Raw genomic sequence first — 24,230 nt, forward strand, 5'->3', positions numbered from 1 at the left:
TTCCATTTCTTCTAGGAGGCTAGGCGATAGTACTTTCGCACAAAGAACACAGAAGAAATAGCTTAGCTCTACCAGTACTAGCCATTCATCCTCAGGGATGAAGCCACACAACATCACCGGCATTATCCGCTCGATCCATATGTGCCAATCATGACTTTTTAGACCAAATTTTTCAACTTTTGAAGACTCGCTCCCCTCTTTAGATTTGTTGCATACCCATCGGGGAACATCAACTGCATTTTCACCCACAAAATAATTTCCTTCATAGCTGGCCTTCCAAGATTGAACCATGCCTTTTGCTTCGTCCAGTTCCCCTTTCCTTTTGGTTCTTTCATGTTTTGTAACGGTCTATCACATAGCTCCTCTTGATCGACTCTAGCCTTAGTATTATCCTTTGATTTCCCCTCTATGCCGAACAATGTACCAAAAATGGCTTCGGCGATATTCTTTTCAGTGTGCATCACGTCGATGTTGTGTGGGCAAATGAGGTCTTTGAAGTAAGGCAGATCCCAGAAGCATGTCTTGTGAGTCCATGCGTGTTCCTTATTATACCCCTTGAAATACCCTGGACGCTCTGGATCTGGCTCGAGAGCGTTTAACTGATCTAGAGTCTGTTGGCCTGTCAACGCAGGTGGCGCAGAGTGTTTGACAACTCTACCTTTGATGAAGTTCTTCTTGTCTTTCCTGAACTTATGGCCAGGATGTACAAATGTTCTATGCAAGTCAAAGAAACTATACTTGCACCCTGCCGTCAGCCAACGAAACTCAAGAGCTCCCTTGCATGTGGGGCACGGGAACCTTCCATGCACACACCAGCCAACGAATAGCGCATACGCCGGCAAGTCATGCGCCGAGTACATGTACCAGGCACGCATTATGAAGTTCTCTTTGCTAAAGGCGTCGTATGTCTTGAACCCATTATCCCAAGCTTCTTGCAATTCATCCTTAAGCGGTTGCATGTACACATCCATATTCTTCCCCAGATAGTTGAGCCCTGGAATTATCAACGTCAGGAAAATGTTATTTCTTTGCATAATCTGCCCGGGGGGAGATTGAGTTGAATGACAAACACGGGCCAACAGCTGTATGCGGTTGCCATCTGACCAAACACACTGAACCTATCTGTGCTGACAGCAACTCGAGGATGCCTTGGATCTGCCTTTTTTCCTTATGTAATGCATCGAAGCGCTTCCACGCTTCACCATCTGAGGTGTGCACCATCATCACATTCCCATCTGCATCTAGTTCGGTTCTTTTGCCCGTTTTGTGCCATGTCATCTGTCTAGCCGTCTCTTCGACCATGAAAAGACGTTGAAGTCTTGGTATGATTGGCATATACCGAAGAACATTAACGGGTATTTTGGTCTGCATCTTATCACCCATACCGTTGTCTACCACAACATACCTAGAAGAATTGCAAATGGGACAATAGTTCAAGTCCTCATACTGAAGCCTAAATAAGACACATCCTTTCTCACAGGCATGTATCTTATCACAGGGCATCTTAAGAGCATGGAGGATTTTGTCTGACTGGTACAGGTTTGGAGGTAGCACATGGCCTTTGGGTAGAAATCGTCTGAATACTGTCATCATCGCATCGTAGCATTCTCTGCCCAAGTTGAATTGAGCATTCAGAGCCAACATTTGTGAGATGGCATCCAGTTGACAAAACTCCGTGTGCTCGTGGAGAGGATGTTTTGAGGACTCAAACATTTCAGTGAAGGCCTTTGAAGATTCCTCCATCTCCTCGTCCGAGTCCCGAGCATCGTCAAAGTCTGGCACCATGTCTGCGGTCCCAGTACCATGCTCGTCGGTGCGACGACGAACCACCTCGGCTCTGGCACGTTGGGCATACTCACCATGTAATGTCCAGACCGTGTAACCATGCGTAAAACCAAAGTTCTGCAGGTCTTTACTCATTTCAAGCTCGTCCCACTTTTTATAGTTGTCGCAACGGGCACAGGGGCACCGGCTTAATTCCTGGCCATTTGCAAATGCGGCTCTAACAAACCCCTTGGTTTTTGTTAACCATTCCTCGGTCCAAACTTTCTGACTAGTGTAACCGATGTACATCCATGCATGATCACTCATATTAACTTCCTACTGGACACACAAGAAATATATACATAATTAAGCAAACCATGCATGATCACTCAGTTAATGGAGTTTGTCAGTTTTATTATGTCCATGCAACCTACACGCTAATAGGTAAAGATAGGTCCTAATCCTACCCGAATATGTGTAGATTGGGTTCATTTTCCCATGCTCTGCTCCGGATCTGACGCAAAATTTCGGCAGCACCTCCCCGCTGTTCTCCTGATACACGTCTCAGCAATAAGCAGAGAGGATGTGTACCCAGAGAACAACAGGGAGGCACTGGCGAAATTCTGCATCGGATCCAGAGCAGAGCATATGGGAAAACGAACCCAATCTACACATACTCGGCCTGTCCAGGGATAACGTTGGACAATTCAAAAGAATCACGATTATAAATATGCAAATGCATGCATATTTATAGATGTAACCCTTCTGAACGGGAGACGCATAGTGGTTACGCATACTGATGATTGACACCTATAGCTAGCAAGTTTCATCGGCACGAAGATCGGAACAGAGCAAATGAAGGGGGGAGAAGCAGATGTCATTTGTGCTCACCAACGAACACAGGGGCAGAGCTCGTCGAACACCAGACCCTCGCAGCGATGAAATAACTGCACATTTGAATCGAAAGATGAATAACATAGCAATTTTGTTTCTTCCATCGACCTAACTAAAATTTTACAACAGGATGAGCTGGTTAGGGCGTCCTTGGCATCGATGGAACCCTAAATAGCAAGTATTCGACACTGACAGCCACATGTAACTCGCACCGACGATACTTTCTATTTAGGGTTCCATTGACACCGAGGAACCCCTAACCCGCTCGTCCCCAGACGCCCTCTTTTTTCATTTCCTTCTTCTTCTTCTTCTTCTTCTTCTTCTTCTTCTTTTTCTTCTTCTTCTTCTTCTTCTTCTTATTCTTATTCTTTATTCTTCTCCCTCCTCCTCTTCCTCCCTCCTCCTCCTCCTCCTCCTTCTACTCTAAAATAAACTAAACTAAAACTAAACTGAAAATAAAACTAAACTAAAACTAAAACTAAAACAGAAACTAAACTAAAATAAACTAAAAAAACTAAACTAAAAAAAGGGGAAAGAACAAACCTGCAGGCGCCGGTGGAGGGCGTGGTCAGCCGGTGGGGCGGGGCGGCACAGGGTCGCGGGGAGGAGGGCGGCAGCGGAGCGGGGCGGCGCAGGGCCGCGGGGAGGGGTCCGGCACCGGGGCGGCCCAGCGCAGGCCTCTCCGGCGGCAGGGTGCGGTGGGGCGATGGGGCGCGGCGGGTCAACGGGGGCGGGGGGAGGGCTGGATGGCGACGGGGGCTGGGTCCGGGGGGCGGGGCTGGCAGGCGGCGGGGGCGGGGGAGGAGAGAGGTGGGCGTGCGGGAGGGAGACAGAGAAAGAGAGAGGGGGGGAGACGGCTCGGCCCGTTAAGTGGGTGCTACGTCTTGAGCTTGCGTTGGTTTTCCCCGAAGAGGAAGGGATGATGCAGCAGAGTAGCGTAAGTATTTTCCTCAGTTTTTGAGAACCAAGGTATCAATCCAGTAGGATCCCACGCTCAAGTCCCACGTACCTGCACAAAGAGATAGCTACTCGCAACCAACGCGACTAGGGGTTGTCAATCCCTTCACGGTCACTTATGAGAGTGAGATCTGATACATATAATATTTTGGTATTTTTGGTATAAAGATGCAAAGTAAAAAAGTAAAGGCAAAGTAAAAAGCAAAACAAGATTAAAGTGATGGAGATTGATATGATGAGAATAGACCCGGGGGCCATAGGTTTCACTAGTGGCTTCTCTTAAGAGCATAAGTATTCTACGGTGGGTGAACAAATTACTGTTGAGCAATTGACAGAATTGAGCATAGTTATGAGAATATCTAGGCATGATCATGTATATAGGCATCACGTCCGTGACAAGTGGATCGAAACGTTTCTGCATCTACTACTATTACTCCACTCATCGACCGCTATCCAGCATGCATCTAGAGTATTAAGTTAAAAACAGAGTAACACCTTAAGCAAGATGACATGATGTAGAGAGATAAATTCATGCAATATGAAATAAACCCCATCTTGTTATCCTCGATGGCAATGATACAATACGTGCCTTGCCACCCCTTCTGTCACTGGGTAAGGACACCGCAAGATCGAACCCAAAGCTAAGCACTTCTCCCATGGCAAGAACTACCAATCTAGTTGGCCAAACCAAACGGATAATTCGAAGAGACTTGCAAAGATAACCAATCATACATAAAAGAATTCAGAGAACATTCAAATATTATTCATAGATAGACTTGATCATAAACCCACAATTCATTGGTCTCAACAAACACACCGCAAAAAGAAGATTACATCGAATAGATCTCCACAAGAGAGGGGGAGAACTTTGTATTGAGATTCAAAGAGAGAGAAGAAGCCATCTAGCTACTAACTATGGACCCGAAGGTCTGAGGTAAACTACTCACACTTCATCGGAGGGGCTAGGATGATGTAGAAGCCCTCCGTGATGACGGCCCTCTTCCGGCGGAGCTCCGGAATAGGCCCCAAGATGGGATCTCGTGGATACAAAAAGTTGCGGCGGTGGAATTAGGTTTTTGGCTCCTGTTCTGATCGTTTGGGGGTACGTGTGTATATATAGGAGGAAGAAGTACGCCGGAGGAGCAACGAGGGGCCCACAAGGCAGGGGGCGCGCCCCCACCCTCGTGACCGCCTCTTTTGTTCCTTGGAGCAGGGTCCAAGTCTCCTGGATCACGTTCGGTGAGAAAATCACGTTCCCGAAGATTTTATTCCGTTTGGACTCCGTTTGATATTCCGAAACACTGAAATAGGCAAAAAACAACAATTCTAGGCGGGGCCTCCGGTTAATAGGTTAGTCCCAAAAATAATATAAAAGTGGAAAATAGAGCCCAATATAGTCCAAAACAGTAGATAATATAACATGGAGCAATCAAAAATTATAGATACGTTGGAGACGTATCAGGCATCCCCAAGCTTAATTCCTGCTCGTCCTCGAGTAGGTAAATGATAAAAAGAGAATTTTTGATGCGGAGTGCTACTTGGCATAATTTCAATGCAAATCTTCTTAATTGTGGTATTAATATTCAGATTAGAAAGATTCAAGACAAAAGTTTATATTGACATAAAAATAATAATACTTCAAGCATACTAACAAAGCAATTATGTCTTCTCAAAATAACATGGCCAAAGAGAGTTATCCCTACAAAATCATATAGTCTAGCTATGCTCCAACTTCACCACACAAAGTATTTAAATCATGCACAACCCCGATGACAAGCCAAGCAATTGTTTCATACTCTAACTTTTTCAAAACTTTTTCAATCTTCATGCAATACATGAGCGTGAGCCATGGATATAGCACTATAGGTGGAATAGAATGGTGGTTGTGGAGAAGACAAAAAGGAGAAGATGGTCTCACATCAACTAGGCGCATCAACGGGCTATGGAGATGCCCATCAATAGATATCAATGTGAGTGAGTAGGGATTGCCATGCAACGGATGCACTAGAGCTATAAATGTATGAAAGCTCAACAAGAAACTAAGTGGGTGTGCATCCAACTTGCTTGCTCACGAAGACTTAGGGCAGTTTTGAGGAAGCCCATCATTGGAATATACAAACCAAGTTCTATAATGTAAAATTCCCACTAGTATATGAAAGTGACAACATATGAGACTCTCGATATTAAGAACATGGTGCTACTTTGAAGCACAATATATGAGACTTGCTATATCATGGTGCTACTTTGAAGCACAAGTGTGGAAAAAGGATAGTAGCATTGCCCCTTTTTATTTATTTTCTTTTTTTGGGCCTTCTTTTTTTTCTTTGGCCTTTCTCCTTTTTTATTGGGACAATGCTCTAGTGAATGATGATCATCACACTTCTATTTATTTACAACTCAATGATTACAACTCGATTCTAAAACAAAGTATGACTCTATATGGATGCCTCCGGCGGTGTACCGGGATATGCAATGAATCAAGAGTGACAAGTATGAAGAAATTATGGACGGTGGCTTTGCCACAAATACTATGTCAACTACATGATCATGCTAAGCAATATGACAATGATGAATGTGTCATGATGAACTAGATGGTGGAAAGTTGCATGGCAATATATCTCGAAATGGCTATGGAAATGCCATAATAGGTAGGTATGGTGGCTGTTTTGAGGAAGGTATATGGTAGGTGTATGATACCGGCGAAAGGTGCGCGGTATTAGAGAGGCTAGCAAAGGTGGAAGGGTGAGAGTGCGTATAATCCATGGACTCAACATTAGTCATAAAGAACTCATATAATTATTGCAAAAATCTAGAAGTTATCAAAGCAAAGTATTACGCGCATGCTCCTAGGGGGATAGATTGGTAGGAAAAGACCATCGCTCGTCCCCGATCGCCACTCATAAGGAAGACAATCAATAAACAAATCATGCTCTAACTTCGTTACATAACGGTTCACCATACGTGCATGCTACGGGAATCACAAACTCTAACACAAGTATTCTTTAAATTCACAACTACTCAACTAGCATGACTTTAATATTATCACCTCCATATCTCAAAACAATTATCATGCTTCAATCTTTTCTTAGTATTCAACACACTCAAAAGAAAGTTTCACAAATCTTGAATACCAAGCATATTATTATTAAGCAAATTACCATGCTATTAAGAGACTCTCAAAATAATTTAAGTGAATCATGAGAGATCAATAGTTTCTTTAAAACGAATCCACCACCGTGCTCTAAAAGATCTAAGTGAAGCACATAGAGCAAAATTATAATGCTCAAAAGATATAAGTGAAGCACATAGAGCAAAATTATCTAGCTCAAAAGATATAAGTGAAGCACATAGAGCAAAATTATAATGCTCAAAGATATAAGTGAAGCACATAGAGAAAAATTATCTAGCTCAAAAGATATAAGTGAAGCACATAGAGCAAAATTATCTAGCTCAAAAGATATAAGTGAAGCACATAGAGCAAAACTACTTAGCTCAAAAGATATAAGTGAAGCACATAGAGCAAAAACTACTTAGCTCAAAAGATATAAGTGAAGCACATAGAGCAAAAACTACTTAGCTCAAAAGATATAAGTGAAGCACATAGAGCAAAACTACTTAGCTCAAAAGATATAAGTGAAGCACATAGAGTATTCTATCAAATTTTAATTCATGTATAGCTCTCTCAAAATGTGTGTACAGCAAAGATGATTGTGGAATACTAAGACACAAAGACACAAATAATACAAGACGCTCCAAGAAAAACACATATCATGTTGGTGAATAAAAATATAGCTCCAAGTAAATTACCGATGGAAGTGGATGAAAGAGGGGATGCCTTCCGGGGAATCCCCAAGCTTTGACTTTTTGGTGTCCTTGGATTATCTTGGGGGTGCCATGGGCATCCCCAAGCTTAGGCTCTTGCCACTCCTTGTTCCATGATCCATCAAAAGAATTCACCCAAAACTTGAAAACTTCACAACACAAAACTCAAAATAGAAAACTCATGAGCTCCGTTAGCGAAAGAAAACAAAAGACCACTTAAAGGTACTGTAATAAACTCATTATTTATTTATATTGGTGTTAAACCTACTGTATTACAACTTCCCTATGGATTATAAACTATTTTACTAGCCATAGATTCATCAAAATAAGCAAACAACACACGAAAAACAGAATCTGTCAAAAACAGAACAGTCTGTAGTAATCTGTAGCTAGCGCAAGATCTGGAACCCCAAAAATTCTAAAATAAATTTCTGGACGTGAGGAATTTATCTATTAATCATCTTCAAAAATAATTAACTAAATAGCACTCTTAAAATAAAAATGACAGCAGTTCTCGTGAGCGCTAAAGTTTCTGTTTTTTACAGCAAGTTCAACAAGACTTTCCCCAAGTCTTCCCAACGGTTCTACTTGGCACGAACACTAATTAAACACAAAAAAACACAACCAAAACGGAGGCTAAATAATTTATTTATTACTAACAGGAGAAAAAAGCAAGGAATAAAAATAAAATTGGGTTGCCTCCCAACAAGCGCTATCGTTTAACGCCCCTAGCTAGGCATAAAAGCGAGGATATCCACAAGATCGAACCCAAAGCTAAGCACTTCTCCCATGGCAAGAACTACCAATCTAGTTGGCCAAACCAAACGGATAATTCGAAGAGACTTGTAAAGATAACCAATCATACATAAAAGAATTCAGAGAAGATTCAAATATTATTCATAGATAGACTTGATGATAAACCCACAATTCATCGGTCTCAACAAACACACCGCAAAAACAAGATTACATCGAATAGATATCCACAAGAGAGGGGGAGAACTTTGTATTGAGATTCAAAGAGAGAGAAGAAGCCATCTAGCTACTAACTATGGACCCGAAGGTCTGAGGTAAACTACTCACACTTCATCGGAGGGGCTAGGATGATGTAGAAGCCCTCCGTGATGACGGCCCTCTTCCGGTGGAGCTCTGGAACAGGCCCCAAGATGGGATCTCATGGATACAGAAAGTTGCGGCGGTGGAATTAGGTTTTTGGCTCCTGTTCTGATCGTTTGGGGGTACATGTATATATATAGGAGGAAGAAGTACGCCGGAGGAGCAACGAGGGGTCCACGAGGCAGGGGGGCGCGCCCTAGGGGGGCGCGCCCCCACCCTCGTGACCGCATCTTTTGTTCCTTGGAGCAGGGTCCAAGTCTCCTGGATCATGTTCGGTGAGAAAATCACGTTCCCGAAGATTTTATTCCGTTTGGACTCCGTTTGATATTCCAAAACACTGAAATAGGCAAAAAAACAGCAATTCTGGGCTGGGCCTCCGGTTAATAGGTTAGTCCCAAAAATAATATAAAAGTGGAAAATAGAGCCCAATATAGTCCAAAATAGTAGATAATATAGCCTGGAGCAATCAAAAATTATAGATACGTTGGAGACGTATCAGTGAGCCTTCTTTGCCGTCTGCTAGCAGACGGCAAAGAGGACGACCGTTTAGGGATGGCCCACGTCTCCTGTTTGCCGTCCGCCGGCGGATGGCAAAGAACCTGACCTAGCCATGCCGTGCCCTATGGGGCCCACTCGGCCCTTTGCCGTTTGCCTTCTAACTCTTTGACGTTAGTTGGCTGATGGCAAAGAAGCAGCGGACGGCAAATAGACTTTTTGCCATCCGCACTTTCTTTGTCGTCCGCTTTGTGGGAGCGGACGGCAAAGAGACTCTTCGCCGTCAGCCGGCAGACGGCAAAGAGGTGGAAGACGGCAAATTGCCAGATTCCAGTAGTGTATGGAAAAGAACTTGCATGAAATCTTTTGGCCTACCCTCCCGTGGCAGCGGGGTCCTATTGGAAACTAATGGACATATTAGGTGACTGTAGACTTGCAAGATAGGATCAAGAACTCACATATATTCATGAAAACATAATAGGTTCAGATATGAAATCATGGCACTCGGGCCCTAGTGACAAGCATTAAGCATAGCAAAGTCATAGCAACATCAATCTCAGAACATAGTGGATACTAGGGATCAAACCCTAACAAAACTAACTCGATTATATGATAAATCTCATCCAACCCACCACCGTCCAGCAAGCCTACGATGGAATTACTCACGCATGGCGGTGAGCATCATGAAATTGGTGATGGAGGAAGGTTGATGATGATGATAGCGACGGATTTCCCTCTCCGGAGCCTCAAACGGACTCCAGATCAGCCCTCCCGAGAGAGATTAGGGCTTGGCGGCGGCTCCGTATCGTAAAACACGGTGAATCCTTCTCTCTTATTTTTTTCTCCCCGAACACGAGCCTTGGCGCAGTGGTAAAGCTGCTGCCTTGTGACCATGAGGTCATGGGTTCAAGTCCTGGAAACAGCCTCTTACAGAAATGTAGGGAAAGGCTGCGTACTATAGACCCAAAGTGGTCGGACCCTTCCCTGGACCCTGCGCAAGCGGGAGCTACATGCACCAGGTTGCCCTTTTTTTGAACACGAATATATGGAGTCAAGATGGACGTCAATGGAGCATCAGGGGGCCCACGAGGCAGGGGGCGTGTCCAAGGGGGTAGGCGCACCTCCCACCCTCGTGGACAGGGTGTGGGCCCCCTGACGTGGATTCTTCCGCTAGTATTTTTTATATATTCCAAAAATAATCTCCACTGATTTTCAGGTCATTCCGAGAACTTTTATTTTTGCACAATGGCAATTCTGCTGAAAACAGCGTCAGTACGGGTTAGTTCCATTCAAATCATGCAAGTTAGAGTCCAAAACAAGGGAAAAAGTGTTTGGAAAAGTAGATACGACGAAGACGTATCAACTCCCCCAAGCTTAAACCTTTGCTTGTCCTCAAGCAATTCAGTTGATAAACTGAAAGTGATCAATAAAGACTTTTCCAAACTTTGTTTTCTCTTTTTGTTGCAAATATTTAAAGCCAGCATTCAAGTTTTCAGAAAGATTATGAACTAACCATATTCACAATAACATTTAGGTCTCATGTTTACTCATATCAATGGCATAATCAACTAGTGAGCAATAATAATAAATCTCGGATGACAACACTTTATCAAAACAATCATAATATGATATAAAAAGATGGTATCTCGCTAGCCCTTTCTGGGATCGCAAAACATAAATGTAGAGCACCCCTGAAGATCAAGGGCTGACTGGAAATTGTAATTCATGGTAAAAGAGATCCAGTCAAGTCATACTCAATGTAAACTAACAATAATACATGCAAATGACAGCGGTGCTCTCCAACTGGTGCTTTTTAATAAGAGGATGATGACTCAACATAAAAGTAAATGGATAGGCCCTTTGCAGAGGGAAGCATGGATTTGTATAGGTGCCAGAGCTCGATTTTGAAATAGAGATGAATAATATTTTGAGCGGTATACTTTCATTGTCAACATAACAACCGAGAGATCTTGATATCTTCCATGCTACACACATTATAGGCGGTTCCCAAGCAGAATGGTAAAGTTTATACTCCCCCACCACCAACAAGCATCAATCCATGGCTTGCCCGAAACAACGGGTGCCTCCAACTACCAACAATCCTAGGGGAGTTTTGTTTGCAATTATTTTGATTTGATTTGAGCATGGGACTGGGCATCCTGGTGACCAGCCATTTTCTCGTGGGTGAGGAGCGGAGTACACTCCTCTTGAGAATAAACCACCTAGAATGGAAGATACAGACATCCCTAGTTGATACATGAGCTATTCGAGCATACAAAACAGAATGTTTATTTGAAGGTTTAGAGTTTGGCACATACAAATTTACTTGGAATGGCAGGTAGATAACGTATATGGGCAGGTATGGTGGACTCATACAGAATAACTTTGGGGTTTATGGAGTTGGATGCACAAGCAGTATTCCCGCTTAGTAAAAGTGAAGGCTAGAAAAAGACTGGGAAGCAACCAGCTAGAGAGCGACAACAGTCGTGAACATGCATTAAAATTAATCAACATCAAAAGCAAGCATGAGTAGGATATAATTCACCATGAACATAAATATCATGGAGGCTATGTTGATTTTGTTTCAACTACATGCGTGAACATGTGCCAAGTCAAGCCACTAGAATCATTCAAAGGAGGATACCACCCTATCATACCACATCACAACCATTTTAATAGCATGTTGGCACGCAAGGTAAACCATTATAAACTCCTGGCAAATTAAGCATGGCATAAGCAACTATAATCTCTAATTGTCACTGCAAACATGTTTCATTCATAATAGGCTGAATCAGGAACGATGAACTAATCATATTTACAAAAACAAGAGAGGTCGAGTTCATACCAGCTTTCCTCATCTCAATCAGTTCATCATATATAGTCATTATTGCCTTTCACTTGCACGACTGAATAGTGTGGATAATAATAATAGTGCATGTGCATTGGACTAAGCTGGAATCTACAAGCATTCCACTCAAGAGAGAAGACAAGGTAATATGGGCTCTTTGTTAGATCAACAATAATGCAAATGAGAGTCACTCAACATTTTCATCAAGGTCTTCTCCTCTCGACCCCCAAAGAACAAGAAAAGAAATAAAACTATTTACGCGGGAAGGCTCCCAATAAGCAAAAGAAGAACAAGAAATCTTTTTGGGTTTTGTTTTTAATTACTACTACTACAGGCATGGAAAGTAAACTAGCTAAAAGCTACAACTAATTTTTTTGGTTTTTCCTAAGGTTTTTCAAACACACAAGAAGAAAGATTAAAAATAGAAAATAAACTAGCATGGATGATACAATGAAAAAGTATGAGCACCGACCATTGGAATGAGTGTTTGAACATGAATGTAATGTCGGTGAGAAATACATACTCCCCCAAGTTTAGGCTTTTGGCCTAAGTTGGTCTATGCCCATGGATCAAAACTGCCCTCTCCGGTGTACTGAGGAGGGTCTTCGGGGTGCCACTGGTTGGCAATCTCCTTCGGATCCCACTGATAAACAGACTGACGGTTAGGATCAGATTGTGGCTCCGGCTCTGGAGCTGATGTCAGGCTCTGGTATGCCTGAATGGCTTCCGGCGAAACAAGGTACATGCCTGAAAATATGTTGAACAAAGAGGGAGCGGGCAGGGTGATAGTCTCAAAGTGCTTCTTATCAAATATTAGTCTATAGTTAAGCATCTTCTTCTTATGCTTAACAATAAAATCATGTGCTACCATGATCTTATAATCTAGAAAAACATGAGGCAGCAACTTTTCCTCTTTCTCATAATGCCTAATAGGTATGTTAAAGTGTGCAGCAAGGCGCGAGGCGAAGATGCCTCCCAAGACGGGACCCTTTGTACGGTTCATATTTAACCGTTTAGCAACAATAGCGCCTAAACTAAAAGTGGTATCACGAAACAAAGCATGGCGCAAAATGACAATATCAGGGGCACTGAGATTTCCATAGTTCCCGTGACCAATTAAGCATCTACTAGAAAATATTGCAAAGTAACATAGAACAGGAAAATGTATGCTAGTGATTCTTGCATCGGAAACTTTCCTCGTTTCCCCTACATCGATTGCATCAATAAATCCCTCCACATCATTACGATGTGGTTCCTCTATGCTGCCCTCAAAGGGTATCCTACAAACCCGACAAAAATCGTAAAGTGACATCTCCTTATGCTCATCATATAAATAAAATTCCATCAAAGGTGGTGATCTCCTAGCATGGAAATGAAAATTTTGCACAAAAATATTGGTGAGTAAGAGATACTGTTCGTGCTGGTCGTGGAGGAAGTCGGTGAGGCCTGCATTCTCAGCCAAATAATAAAAATCTTCATAAATCCCGGCCTCTTTCAAGAACTCATCACAAGGCCATTCGCACGGCCGAACCTCCCCAGTACGAGGGAGATTATACTTGGGCTTCTTGTTTTATTCACTTTGCTTATTCTTAGAACTTTGGCTCGATGAGCCCCTCAAGAATCTCTTCATCTTTTTCTGATTTTTTTTTAAAAATTTAGTAACTTAAAATAAAAGTGAACCAAACTCAACAAAATTGATAGCAACTACTCCTACAAGTGCCTAGAGGCCATATCATGCATTAGAACTACTTTTGACCACATAAATTTGACGTGCAAGCTTAAGAACAGGGTCACCTAAGCAGCAAAACTTTGCAATAAATAAAGCACTAGAACAAAGACTAATTGGACCATTGGAGGAGTCACATACCAAAAAACAATCCCCAAAAGCAGTTTTGTGAATGGAGCTTTGAGCAAGGAGATCGAAAATGGCAGCAAGATGAGCTAGAACTCGGGTTTGAGCTGGTGGATGATTTTTTTCTGGAGCAAGACGAAGTGTGTGGGTGCAAGGATAAGTGGAGGGGACCCACGTGGGGTCCACAAGGCAGGGGGCGCGCCTAGGGGGTGGGTGCGCCCTCCACCCTCGTGGGCACGTGGCTACTCCCCCTGCTATGTTCTTAGTGCCTAAAATCCTCAAATATTCTAGAGAAAATCATATTTCATTTTCAGGGCATTTGGAGAACTTTTATTTTCAGGGTATTTTTTATTGCAAGGATAATTCAGAAAATAGACAGAAAAATACTATTTTTTGCTTTATTTAAGATAAATAACAGAAAGTAAAAGGAGAGTACAGAAGGTTGTGCTTTCTAACTTCATCCATCTCATGCTCATCAAAAGGAATCCACTAACAAGGTTGATCAAGTCTTGTTAACAAACTCATTCCGAATCGCATGAAACCAGAGAAATTTCGAATAACACTAGGTTACCTCAACGGGGATATGCACACCAACAATAAGAATATCATATTTCTTCTTGACAGTAGGAAGAGGAAATTCAAAACCTCCAATAGTAATTGTTGAAAATTTTCCAATAGAATTGATACTGTGGACTTGAGGTTGTTTCCTCGGAAAGTGTACAGTATGCTCATTACCATTAACATGAAAAGTGACATTGCCTTTGTTGCAATCAATAACAACCCCTGCAGTATTCAAAAAAGGGTCTACCAAGGATAATCGACATACTATCATCCTCGGGAATATCAAGAATAACAAAGTCTATTAAAATAGTAACATTTGCAACCACAACAGGCACGTCCTCACAAATACCGACAGGTATAGCAGTTGATTTATCAGCCATTTGCAAAGATATTTCAGTAGGTGTCAATTTATTCAAATCAAGTTTACGATATAAAGAGAGAGGCATAACAATAACACCGGCTCCAAGATCACATAAAGCAGTTTTAACATAGTTTCTTTTAATGGAGCATGGTATAGTTGGTACTCCTGGATCTCCAAGTTTCTTAGGTATTCCACCCTTAAAAGTGTAATTAGCAAGCATGGTGGAAATTTCATCTTCCGGTATCTTTCTTTTATTAGTAACAATATCTTTCATGTACTTAGCATAAGGATTCATTTTAAGCATATCAGTCAAACACATACGCAAAATATAGGTCTAATCATTTCAACAAAGCGCTCAAAATCCTCATCATCTTTTTTCTTGGATGGTTTAGGAGGAAAAGGCATCGGTTTCTGAACCCATGGTTCTCTTTCTTTACCGTGCTTCCTAGCAACAAAGTCTCTCTTATCATAATGTTGATTCTTTGATTGTGGGTTATCAAGATCAACTACAGGTTCAATCTCTACACCATTGTCATTACTAGGTTGAGCATCAACATGAACATCATCATTAACATTATCACTATGTTCATGTTCATTACCAGATTGTGTCTCAGCATCAGAAATAGAAATATCATTGGGATTCTCAGGTGTGTCTATAACAGGTTCACTAGAAGCATGCAAAGTCCTACCATTTTTATTTTTCTTCCTTTTAGAAGAACTAGGTGCATCAACATTAGTTCTCTGAGAATCTTGCTCAATTCTCTTAGGGTGGCCCTCAGGATACAAAGGTTCCTAAGTCATTTTACCCCCTCTAGTCATAACTCTAACAGCATTATCATTTTTCTTATTATTCAATTCATTGAGCAAATCATTCTGAGCCTTAAGTACTTGTTCTACTTGAGTGGTGGCCATAGAAGCATGTTTACTAATAAGTTTAAGTTCACCTTTAACTCTAGACATATAATCACTCTAGTGTTCAAGCATGTCAGCATTGTGGTTCAATTGTCTACCAACATAAGCATTGAAGTTTTCTTGTTTAACAATAAAATTATCAAACTCATCTAAGCATTGGCTAGCAGACTTATAACGAGGGATATCACCTTCATCAAATCTATAGAGAGAATTTACCTTTACTACCCGTGTCAGGTTATCAAGACCATGTATTTCTTCAATAGGTGGTAAATTCTTAACATCTTCAGCTTTAATACCTTTTTCGTTCATAGATTTCTTTGCCTCTTGCATATCTTCAGGACTGAGAAATAGAATGCCCCTTTTCTTCGGAGTTGGCTTAGGAGTTGGTTCAGGAAGTGTCCAATAATTTTCATTACTCAACATATTATTCAATATCAATTCAGCTTGATCAACAGTTCTTTCCCTCAAAACACAACCAGCACAACTATCCAGGTGGTCTCTGGAAGCATCGGTTAGTCAATTATAAAAGACATCAAATATTTTATTTTTCTTGAGAGGATGATCAGGCAAAGCATTAAGTAATTGGAGAAGCCTCCCCCAAGCTTGTGGGAGACTCTCTTCTTCAATTTGCACAAAATTATATATTTCCCTTAAGGCAGCTTGTTTCTTATGAGCGGGGAAATATTTAGTAGAGAAGTAATAAATCATATCCTGGGGACTACGCACACAACCAGGATCAAGAGAATTAAACCATGTTTTAGAATCACCCTTTAATGAGAATGGAAACAACTTAAGGATAAAGTAATAGCGAGTTTTCTCATCATTAGTGAATAGGGTGGCTATATCATTTAATTTAGTAAGATGTGCCACAACAGTTTCAGATTCATAGCCATAAAAAGGATCAGATTCAACCAGGGTAGTTAACTGAGGATCGACAGAGAAATCATAATCCTTATCAATAATAAAGATAGGTGAAGTAGCAAAAGCAGGGTCATATTTCATTATAGCATTAAAAGACTTTTGTTTAAGTTTAACTAATAATTTCTTAAGATCAGATCTGTCATTGCAAGCTAATAAGTCTCTAGCAGTTTCTTCATCCATAACATAACCCTCAGGAACAATAAGCAATTCGTATCTAAGGGGAGAATCTTCATCATCACTTTCATCAATATTATCAGTTTCAATAATTTCATTCTCTCTAACCCTAGCAAGTTGTTCATCAAGAAATTCACCTAGTGGCACAGTATTATCAAGCATAGAAGTAGTTTCATCATAAGTATCATACAAAGCAGAAGTGGCATCATTAATAACATGCGACATATCAGAATGAATAGCAGGAGTAGGTGTCACAAGTTTACTCAAAACAGAAGGTGAATCAAGTGCAGAGCTAGATGGCAATTCCTTACCTCCCCTCGTAGTTGAGGGAAAAATCTTGGTTCTTTGATCTTTCAAGTTCTTCATAGTGATCAGCAAATATAAATCCCAAGTGACTCAAAGAATAGAGCTATGCTCCCCGGCAACAGCGCCAGAAAAGTCTTGATAACCCACAAGTATAGGGGATCGCAACAGTTTTCGAGGGTAGAGTATTCAACCCAAATTTATTGATTCGACACAAGGGGAGCCAAAGAAAATTCTCAAGTATTAGCAGCCGAGTTGTCAATTCAACCACACCTGGAAACTTAATATCTACAGTGAAGTATTTAGTAACAAAGTAATATGATAGTAGTGGTAGCGATAACAAAAGTAATATTTTTTGGTTTTATAGTGATTGTAACAATAGCAATGGAAAAGTAAATAAGCGAAGAACAATATATGAAAAGCTCGTAGGCAATGGATCAGTGATGGATAATTATGTCAGATGCGATCAATCATGCAACAGTTATAACATAGGGTGATACAGAACTAGCTCCAGCTCATCAATGTAATGTAGGCATGTATTTCGAATATAGTCATACGTGCTTATGAAAAAGAACTTGCATGACATTTTTTGTCTTACCCTCCCGTGGCAGCGGGGTCCTATTGGAAACTAAGGGATATTAAGGCCTCCTTTTAATAGAGTACTAGACTAAAGAATTAACACATAGTGAATACATGAACTCCTTAAACTACGGTCCTCACCGGTAAGTATCCCGATTATTATCACTTCAGGGTTAACGGATCATAACACATAATAGGTGACTATAGACTTGCAAGATAGGATCAGGAACTCACATATATTCATGAAAACATAATAGGTTCAGATCTGAAATCATGGCACTCGGGCCCTAGTGACAAGCATTAAGCATAACAAAGTCATAGCAATATCAATCTCAGAACATAGTGGATACTAGGGATCAAACCCTAACAAAACTAACTCGATTACATGATAAATCTCATCCAACCCATCACCGTCCAGCAAGCCTATGATGGAATTACTCACGCACGGTGGTGAGCATCATTAAATTGATGATGGAGGAAGATTGATGATGACGATGGCGATGGATTCCCCTCTCCGGAGCCCCGAACGGACTCCGGATCAGCCCTCCCAAGAGAGATTAGGGCTTGACGGCCGCTCCGTATCGTAAAACACGATGAATCCTTCTCTCTTATTTTTTTCTCCCCGAACACGAATATATAGAGTTAAGATGGGCGTCGGTGGAGCATCAGGGGGCCCACGAGGCAGGGGGCGCTCCTAGGGGGTAGGCGCGCCCCCCACCCTCGTAGACAGGGTGTGGGGCCCCTGACGTGGATTCTTCCCCCAGTATTTTTTATATATTTCAAAAATAATCTCCGTTGATTTTCAGGTCATTCCGAGAACTTTTATTTCTGCACAATGGCAATTCTGCTGAAAACAGCGTCAGTCCGGGTTAGTTCCATTCAAATCATGCAAGTTAGAGTCCAAAACAAGAGCAAAAGTGTTTGGAAAGTAGATACGACGGAGACGTATCAACCCCCCAAGCTTAAACTTTTGCTTGTCCTCAATCAATTCAGTTGATAAACTGAAAGTGATAAAGAAAAAACTTTTACAAACTCTGTTTGCTCTTGTTGTTGCAAATATGTAAAGCCAGCATTCAAGTTTTCAGCAAAGATTATGAACTAACCATATTCACAATAACATTTAAGTCTCATATTTACTCATATCAACGGCATAATCAACTAGCGAGCAATAATAATAAATTTCGGATGACAACACTTTCTCAAAACAATTATAATATGATATAACAAGATGGTATCTCACTAGCACTTTCTGAGACCGCAAAAATATTTTACCTTTTGTTTAGTTTTATTTATCTATCTATCAGATCTGACCTTTGCAAGTGATCGTAAAGGGATTGACAACCTATTTATCGCGTTGGGTGCAAGTGTTTGATTGTTTGTGCATGTATTATGTGTTTTGTACGTTCTTATCCTACTGGATTGATACCTTGGTTCTCAAACTGAGAGAAATACTTATCTCTACTTTACTGCATCACTCTTTCCTCTTCAAGAAAAAAATCAACGCAAGCTCAGGAAGTAGCAGGCGGCCGTATGGAGCGGCGGCCGAGGTGTAGGGTTAGGTTTTGGGAGGGAGAGGGAGAAGTAGCGGCGACAAGAGGGGCGCGCAGCTGAAGTGGGAGGAGATGGTGCGATGGCGGCAATAGATCGCGAAAGTGAGGAGGGGATCGACTTGCTAAACCGATACCATGTTAGATGGAAAGAAGAGATTGCATGTATCGATAATCATTGATCAGGTGCATGGTGCACATATATAGATACAAGGAGTGTCGGCCTCTACTTGTCTCTCAAGATGTACAAATATACGAGAAAGAGAGGATTTACGGCAGAGTAAATACAAAGCCCTAGTCCTATACATATATACATGTTCAGGACCTCCTGCTTGGAGGACAAGGCCGTCCCTATAGACTGGGATTAGGCCAAGTTTTCTGGCCGATTCTCTCAGAATCTTGAGAATCGGGGCTCCTCACAGTTTCTGTCAAAATCTTGAACTCATATTTTTTTTACAATTCTAACTAATTAGGATGTAAACAGTTAGGACTGTTCAAGATTCTGAGAGGAGCTGGGTGAAGGATCGATTCTCCAAATTCCGAAAGAATCGGCAAAAAAAAACCGAGTGTTCTGTGTGTTATTCCCACCTTTACATACTACAGTCTGACACATTTATAAATTCTCTGTCCGTCGCTCGGTCGCTCCTCCCGGCACGAACCCAATCACGCAAGCAAAGAAGGGAGCGGAGCAGCACCCGCACCGGCCCTCGTAATTGCCTCCTCGATCTCCAATCATAGGCCGGCTCGAGGTGCCACGCTATTCAACGGACCTCTCCCTTTGTTTACTCCTCCCGCCCAAATCATTCTCAGTTTCCTCTCCTCCTCTCTGTTTCGAAGAATCAGACCGAGCCTAGCTTCCTAGTTGTTGTGTGGTTGGGCGGTGCTGGTGCGTTAATGGCGGTTGACCTCCTCCTCCCCCTCGCGCCTTTAAATTGCGCGGGAAGAAGCGCCAGTGGTGAGAGCCGCAGATAGCCATTTGTTTCTGTTACTGCCTGCCCTTGCTCCGATTGAGTCTCGCCCGGGCTCTCTGTTCCGTGTTCTGTTTCTGTTTCTGCTCTTCAGCAGCAGCCGCTGCTTCTTGTCCCTTCTTTCCTGACGCGGCAATGGCATCGGAGAAGCTCGTCGCCAGGAAAGGCAGGCTCAGGCAGCGCTACGACAACGAGTACCGCCTCGTCGCCGGGTGAGTATCCACTCATTGGATCATTGTATCTTCCATGTTCCAAGCCGTTCTTGCCCTGACGAGCCGTGTTCCTCTCTCGGGCGCAGGTGCGTCCCGTACCGCGTGGACAAAGACGGGCAGCTCGAGGTTCTCATGGTCTCCACAGCCAACAGGGACGATCTCGTCTTCCCCAAGGTAACACCAACTCACAGTACCAACCATCACACATATTTCGTCGGCGACATGCATCCACGTACTGATCGATCGATGGATTGACTTTTTCAGGGCGGCTGGGAGGACGACGAGGACGTCTATGAGGCGGCATGCCGCGAGGCGCTGGAGGAGGCCGGAGTCAGGGGCAACATCAATGTAACTACTCTACTCACACATATCTTTCCTTGGCATGCATCACCAACCTAGTGGAGTATTTACTATCTTGATTACATGAACAGCTAATGGTGCAAGTTTACTGCATCTCTAGGTAATTAGCTGATTTATTTTTTTGGCGGGTGAGGTAATTAGCTGATTTGACCTCTAGAGATCGATTGAGCTATATATGATGATATACTAAAATAAGCAGATAGCGGCGAACACGATGATGTTTGATAGAGAAAGCAACCAGCCAGGGATTTTTCTCTCTTGATAAAATGTGTCGTGGAGAATTTTTTGGATCTTACATAACAACCAGGAGACAAGACAAGGACATGGCCGTTGACTTAGTAAAAATTTACATATTCGGTGTGACAAGGTGTAATTCTTTCACGATTATCCTTTGAGTTGTCTAGTCTGCCGGGGAGCCCTTGATTATTGTGAATCCAAATAATTGCGCTCTTTTATTCATCTTGCGCTGGCTTGTCGTCAGACTTGTCCCCTGGAACAATTTCCAAGCATCGATACATGGCTCCTCCACAGATGATAGAAAAGAACACATTCAGAGATCTAGCAGATTGCTGCTATGCATGTGACGTGTCTGCTGTTTGTCCAACACCGATCTAAACAATCAGCTCCTGTTGGTGACATGTTTGTGTTAATTATGTATTAGCATTTACATGAATTATATAGCTGTTTCTGATAGGAAATTACCACGTATTTTCTCTCCAGAGAAACCCGCTGGGCTTGTGGGTGTTCAGGAGCAAGAGCAGGCAAAGCCTGGGCCAGAGCAGCGACAGCCCGCGGGGCGCCTGCAAGGGCCACGTCTTCGCGCTGGAGGTCACCGAGGAGCTCAAGCAATGGCCGGAGCAGGAAACCCACGGAAGGCGGTGGCTCTCCCCAGCGGACGCGTACGGGCTCTGCCGGTACGACTGGATGCGCGAGGCGCTGACGGCATTGCTGGACCTTTGTTCGACGGCATCGTCGCCGATCCCTGTAGCGGCGGCGGTGGCCGTGAGCACTGCGGCGCCGGAGCTGAACGAGCACGCTGGCATGTGCATAAGCATGATGCTGATGAAACCGGTGGACTCCGCGGATCGAGCGGTGGCGCTGTGCTGATCCTTGCGGCGCATGCAGATGAACTGACGACAGACTGCAGGCGAAGCTAATAAGCAGACAGAAATATCATCTGATAAGACATTTGAACATGTTCTCTTTTCGTTCTAATCAGTAATTAGTTATCGTCGTAATTACTGAGTGTCATCCGTCATGTATGATCAATTCCTGGCCTCTGTTGATTGCCAACTTGTATGATCGATCCGTGCGCTCTGTAATGTTATCAAGTCTTAGGGCCACTTGATTAAGTCGTCATGTAAATGTTTGCTTCCGTTCCTCAAATGCATTTTCTGAGCAACAAGAATATTTGTGAATAGAGTTTTATTATTCTGTCGTGGTTCAACATATTTTGTCATGTTTTTTATAAAGAGAAACATCAAGATAGTAGTGCCCAATACGTCTAACCAATGCAACAATATAATGTCAAGAGGTAGTTTAGACATATAGGTTGCACACACCAAATTATTAAAAAGAAGAAAAAGTAATGACCTCTAGAAAGTCACGGCCAAGCAATCACCAGTGGTTGACATGTTTCATTGCGCGTGATCCAACGGCGAGTCCACCGTAGGTACCAGCCGACCGCTACAACTTGCTTGATATTAAGGCTTGGCATTAGTTATAGAGGCGGATCAGGGAGCAACGGAATATGTTCCATGACAACAGACCCTGATTGATCAACCATCTCTGCTGTAGAGATGAAGTCCCTCAAACCCAAACGTTGCCGAAGTTGCTGCGGCTGAATGCACTAGAAAACGCAGATGACGAATATCTTCAGAGTGTTGGTGGCAGATCGGGCAAGCTCTAATTGGCCCTATGTGCCGGGTTGTGCTTTTAAGGGCATGAAGCATGGAGTAAGGGCATCTCCCGACCCGTAAACCTGCCGCAATGGTCCAGACTGGTCTGGACTGCGGAAACCATCTAAAGACGGTCCTATATTGATCTGTTGCGTGGTTCGGATGTAATTTCTCCCGCAATTTGAAGATAAAAATGAGGAAGGTTTGCAGGAGTCCGGACCGATCCTAAGCCCGCTTTTGACCGTCCTGACCCATCAAAAACCCCTCATCCCTCCCGCGTGTTCTCGGTCAACGCCGCTCCAGAGCGTCAGCGCCCGCATTCATGTCCGACCAGAGTAGACGCGGTCGCTCACTGGCTCCGGCATTGAAGCGGCACTCCAACCAAGAGAGCGCCGCCCGCGCCGATTCCTGGTGCAGGCGACTGCGTGCGTTCAAACAACACGACAACCGCCAGTCCGTCCGTCTGCCGCCCACAATGATGGCTCGCGGTTGCCGAGGTGCCTCCTCCGGCGCCACCTGTCCATCCCTTTACCGCCCATCGGTGCTATATAAACCGTTGCCCTGGCCATAACCACAGTCATCCCTCTCCGCACCACTCCCCTCCAGCGATCCCTCTGCAGCCAAAGCTCTCTGGGATGGGCTGACGTCGAAGCAGAAGAAGGCCATGGCCGCCATTGTTGCCGACTGGCAAGCTGGCAGGCAGCCGGAGGACGCCTCCTCTGACGACGTGCAAATGAAGGTCCTTCGACGAGCTAGCGACACCCTCCTCTTCCTCCGCGGCACCCCCTCCTCCGCTCCATCCTCGCTGATGGATTGCACCATGACCATCGGTGAGGCCCGTGCCCATTATATGAACATGGTGCGGGAGGAGCAAGAGGACCAGTTCTGGGAGGCGCAAACCAATGTCAACTACAACCACAATCTCCTTCAGAAGCATCCGCACACAGAGGAGCATGTCGCCACTGGCAGGGCGGTCGCTCCAGACGCGGACCTTGCGGAGGAAGAGGCATTGCTCGAGTCCTACCGCTCTGCCCGCCAGATCCACCTCGCCCGCTGGCGGTATCGGCAGCGGGTGGCGAAGGTGGTGGCCGCCAGCAAGGAGTGCGGCGACGAGGCGGGTGAGGCGTTGTTCGGCGAGACCAACGACGAGGAGGCCGCGCCCCAGCGCCATGACCACGAAGAAGCCGACACGTCCGTGGGTGCCTGCGACGGCGAGGAAGAGTAGTGCACGGTAGGTCACCGCCGCTCGTGTCACAGGAAGGCCATCGCTCCTCCTCTCCCGTTGACGCCAAGCTTAGTGGGCTGAGCATCTTCGGCCGATTAGTTGCTTGGCGGCGACATGGAGGCGGACAACTTCAGTTCCTGGTGCTCCGGAGGCGGAGGTTACGGAGGCGGAGCTGGAGAGGGCCGATGCGGAACTAGAGACGGTGAAGCTTTGGTTCTCAGGGCTGATGGCTGGACACGGGGACCAGGCGCCGGCGATCATTTAGATTAGGTATTAATTATACTCCAGAGCCCGCCTAGCACCGCTTTGTTGTATTTGTAATGAAATTTGTCATATTTATATGAAATTCGTTGTGTTCATATGAAATCCGGTCGTGTTTATATGAAATCTGGACTTGTTTGAACGAATTTCATTCGGTTGGTTCAAATTGTTAACGAATTTCATTCGGTTGGTTCAAATTGTTG

At 43.6% G+C, this 24,230-nt stretch overlaps 1 protein-coding gene across 2 annotated transcripts; it reads left to right on the forward strand.

The window, feature by feature from the left end:
* The first annotated feature begins 19,761 nt into the window (after positions 1 to 19,761).
* On the forward strand, positions 19,762 to 22,074 carry LOC123185448 (nudix hydrolase 13, mitochondrial). Of its 2 annotated transcripts, XM_044597321.1 has the most exons (5): positions 19,781 to 19,852; positions 19,941 to 20,283; positions 20,370 to 20,457; positions 20,548 to 20,631; positions 21,364 to 22,074. In XM_044597321.1, the coding sequence occupies exons 2-5, from the start codon at positions 20,207 to 20,209 to the stop codon at positions 21,748 to 21,750; spliced, it is 636 nt and encodes a 211-aa protein (XP_044453256.1). In that variant the 5' UTR covers positions 19,781 to 19,852; positions 19,941 to 20,206; the 3' UTR covers positions 21,751 to 22,074. The 2 variants fall into 2 exon arrangements, with proteins under 2 accessions (XP_044453255.1, XP_044453256.1); XM_044597320.1 differs by having other exon boundaries at positions 19,762 to 20,283.
* The last annotated feature ends 2,156 nt before the right edge of the window (positions 22,075 to 24,230 follow it).

This window comes from Triticum aestivum, chromosome 2A (genome assembly GCF_018294505.1).
Source record: "Triticum aestivum cultivar Chinese Spring chromosome 2A, IWGSC CS RefSeq v2.1, whole genome shotgun sequence".
Classification (NCBI taxonomy): domain Eukaryota; kingdom Viridiplantae; phylum Streptophyta; class Magnoliopsida; order Poales; family Poaceae; genus Triticum; species Triticum aestivum.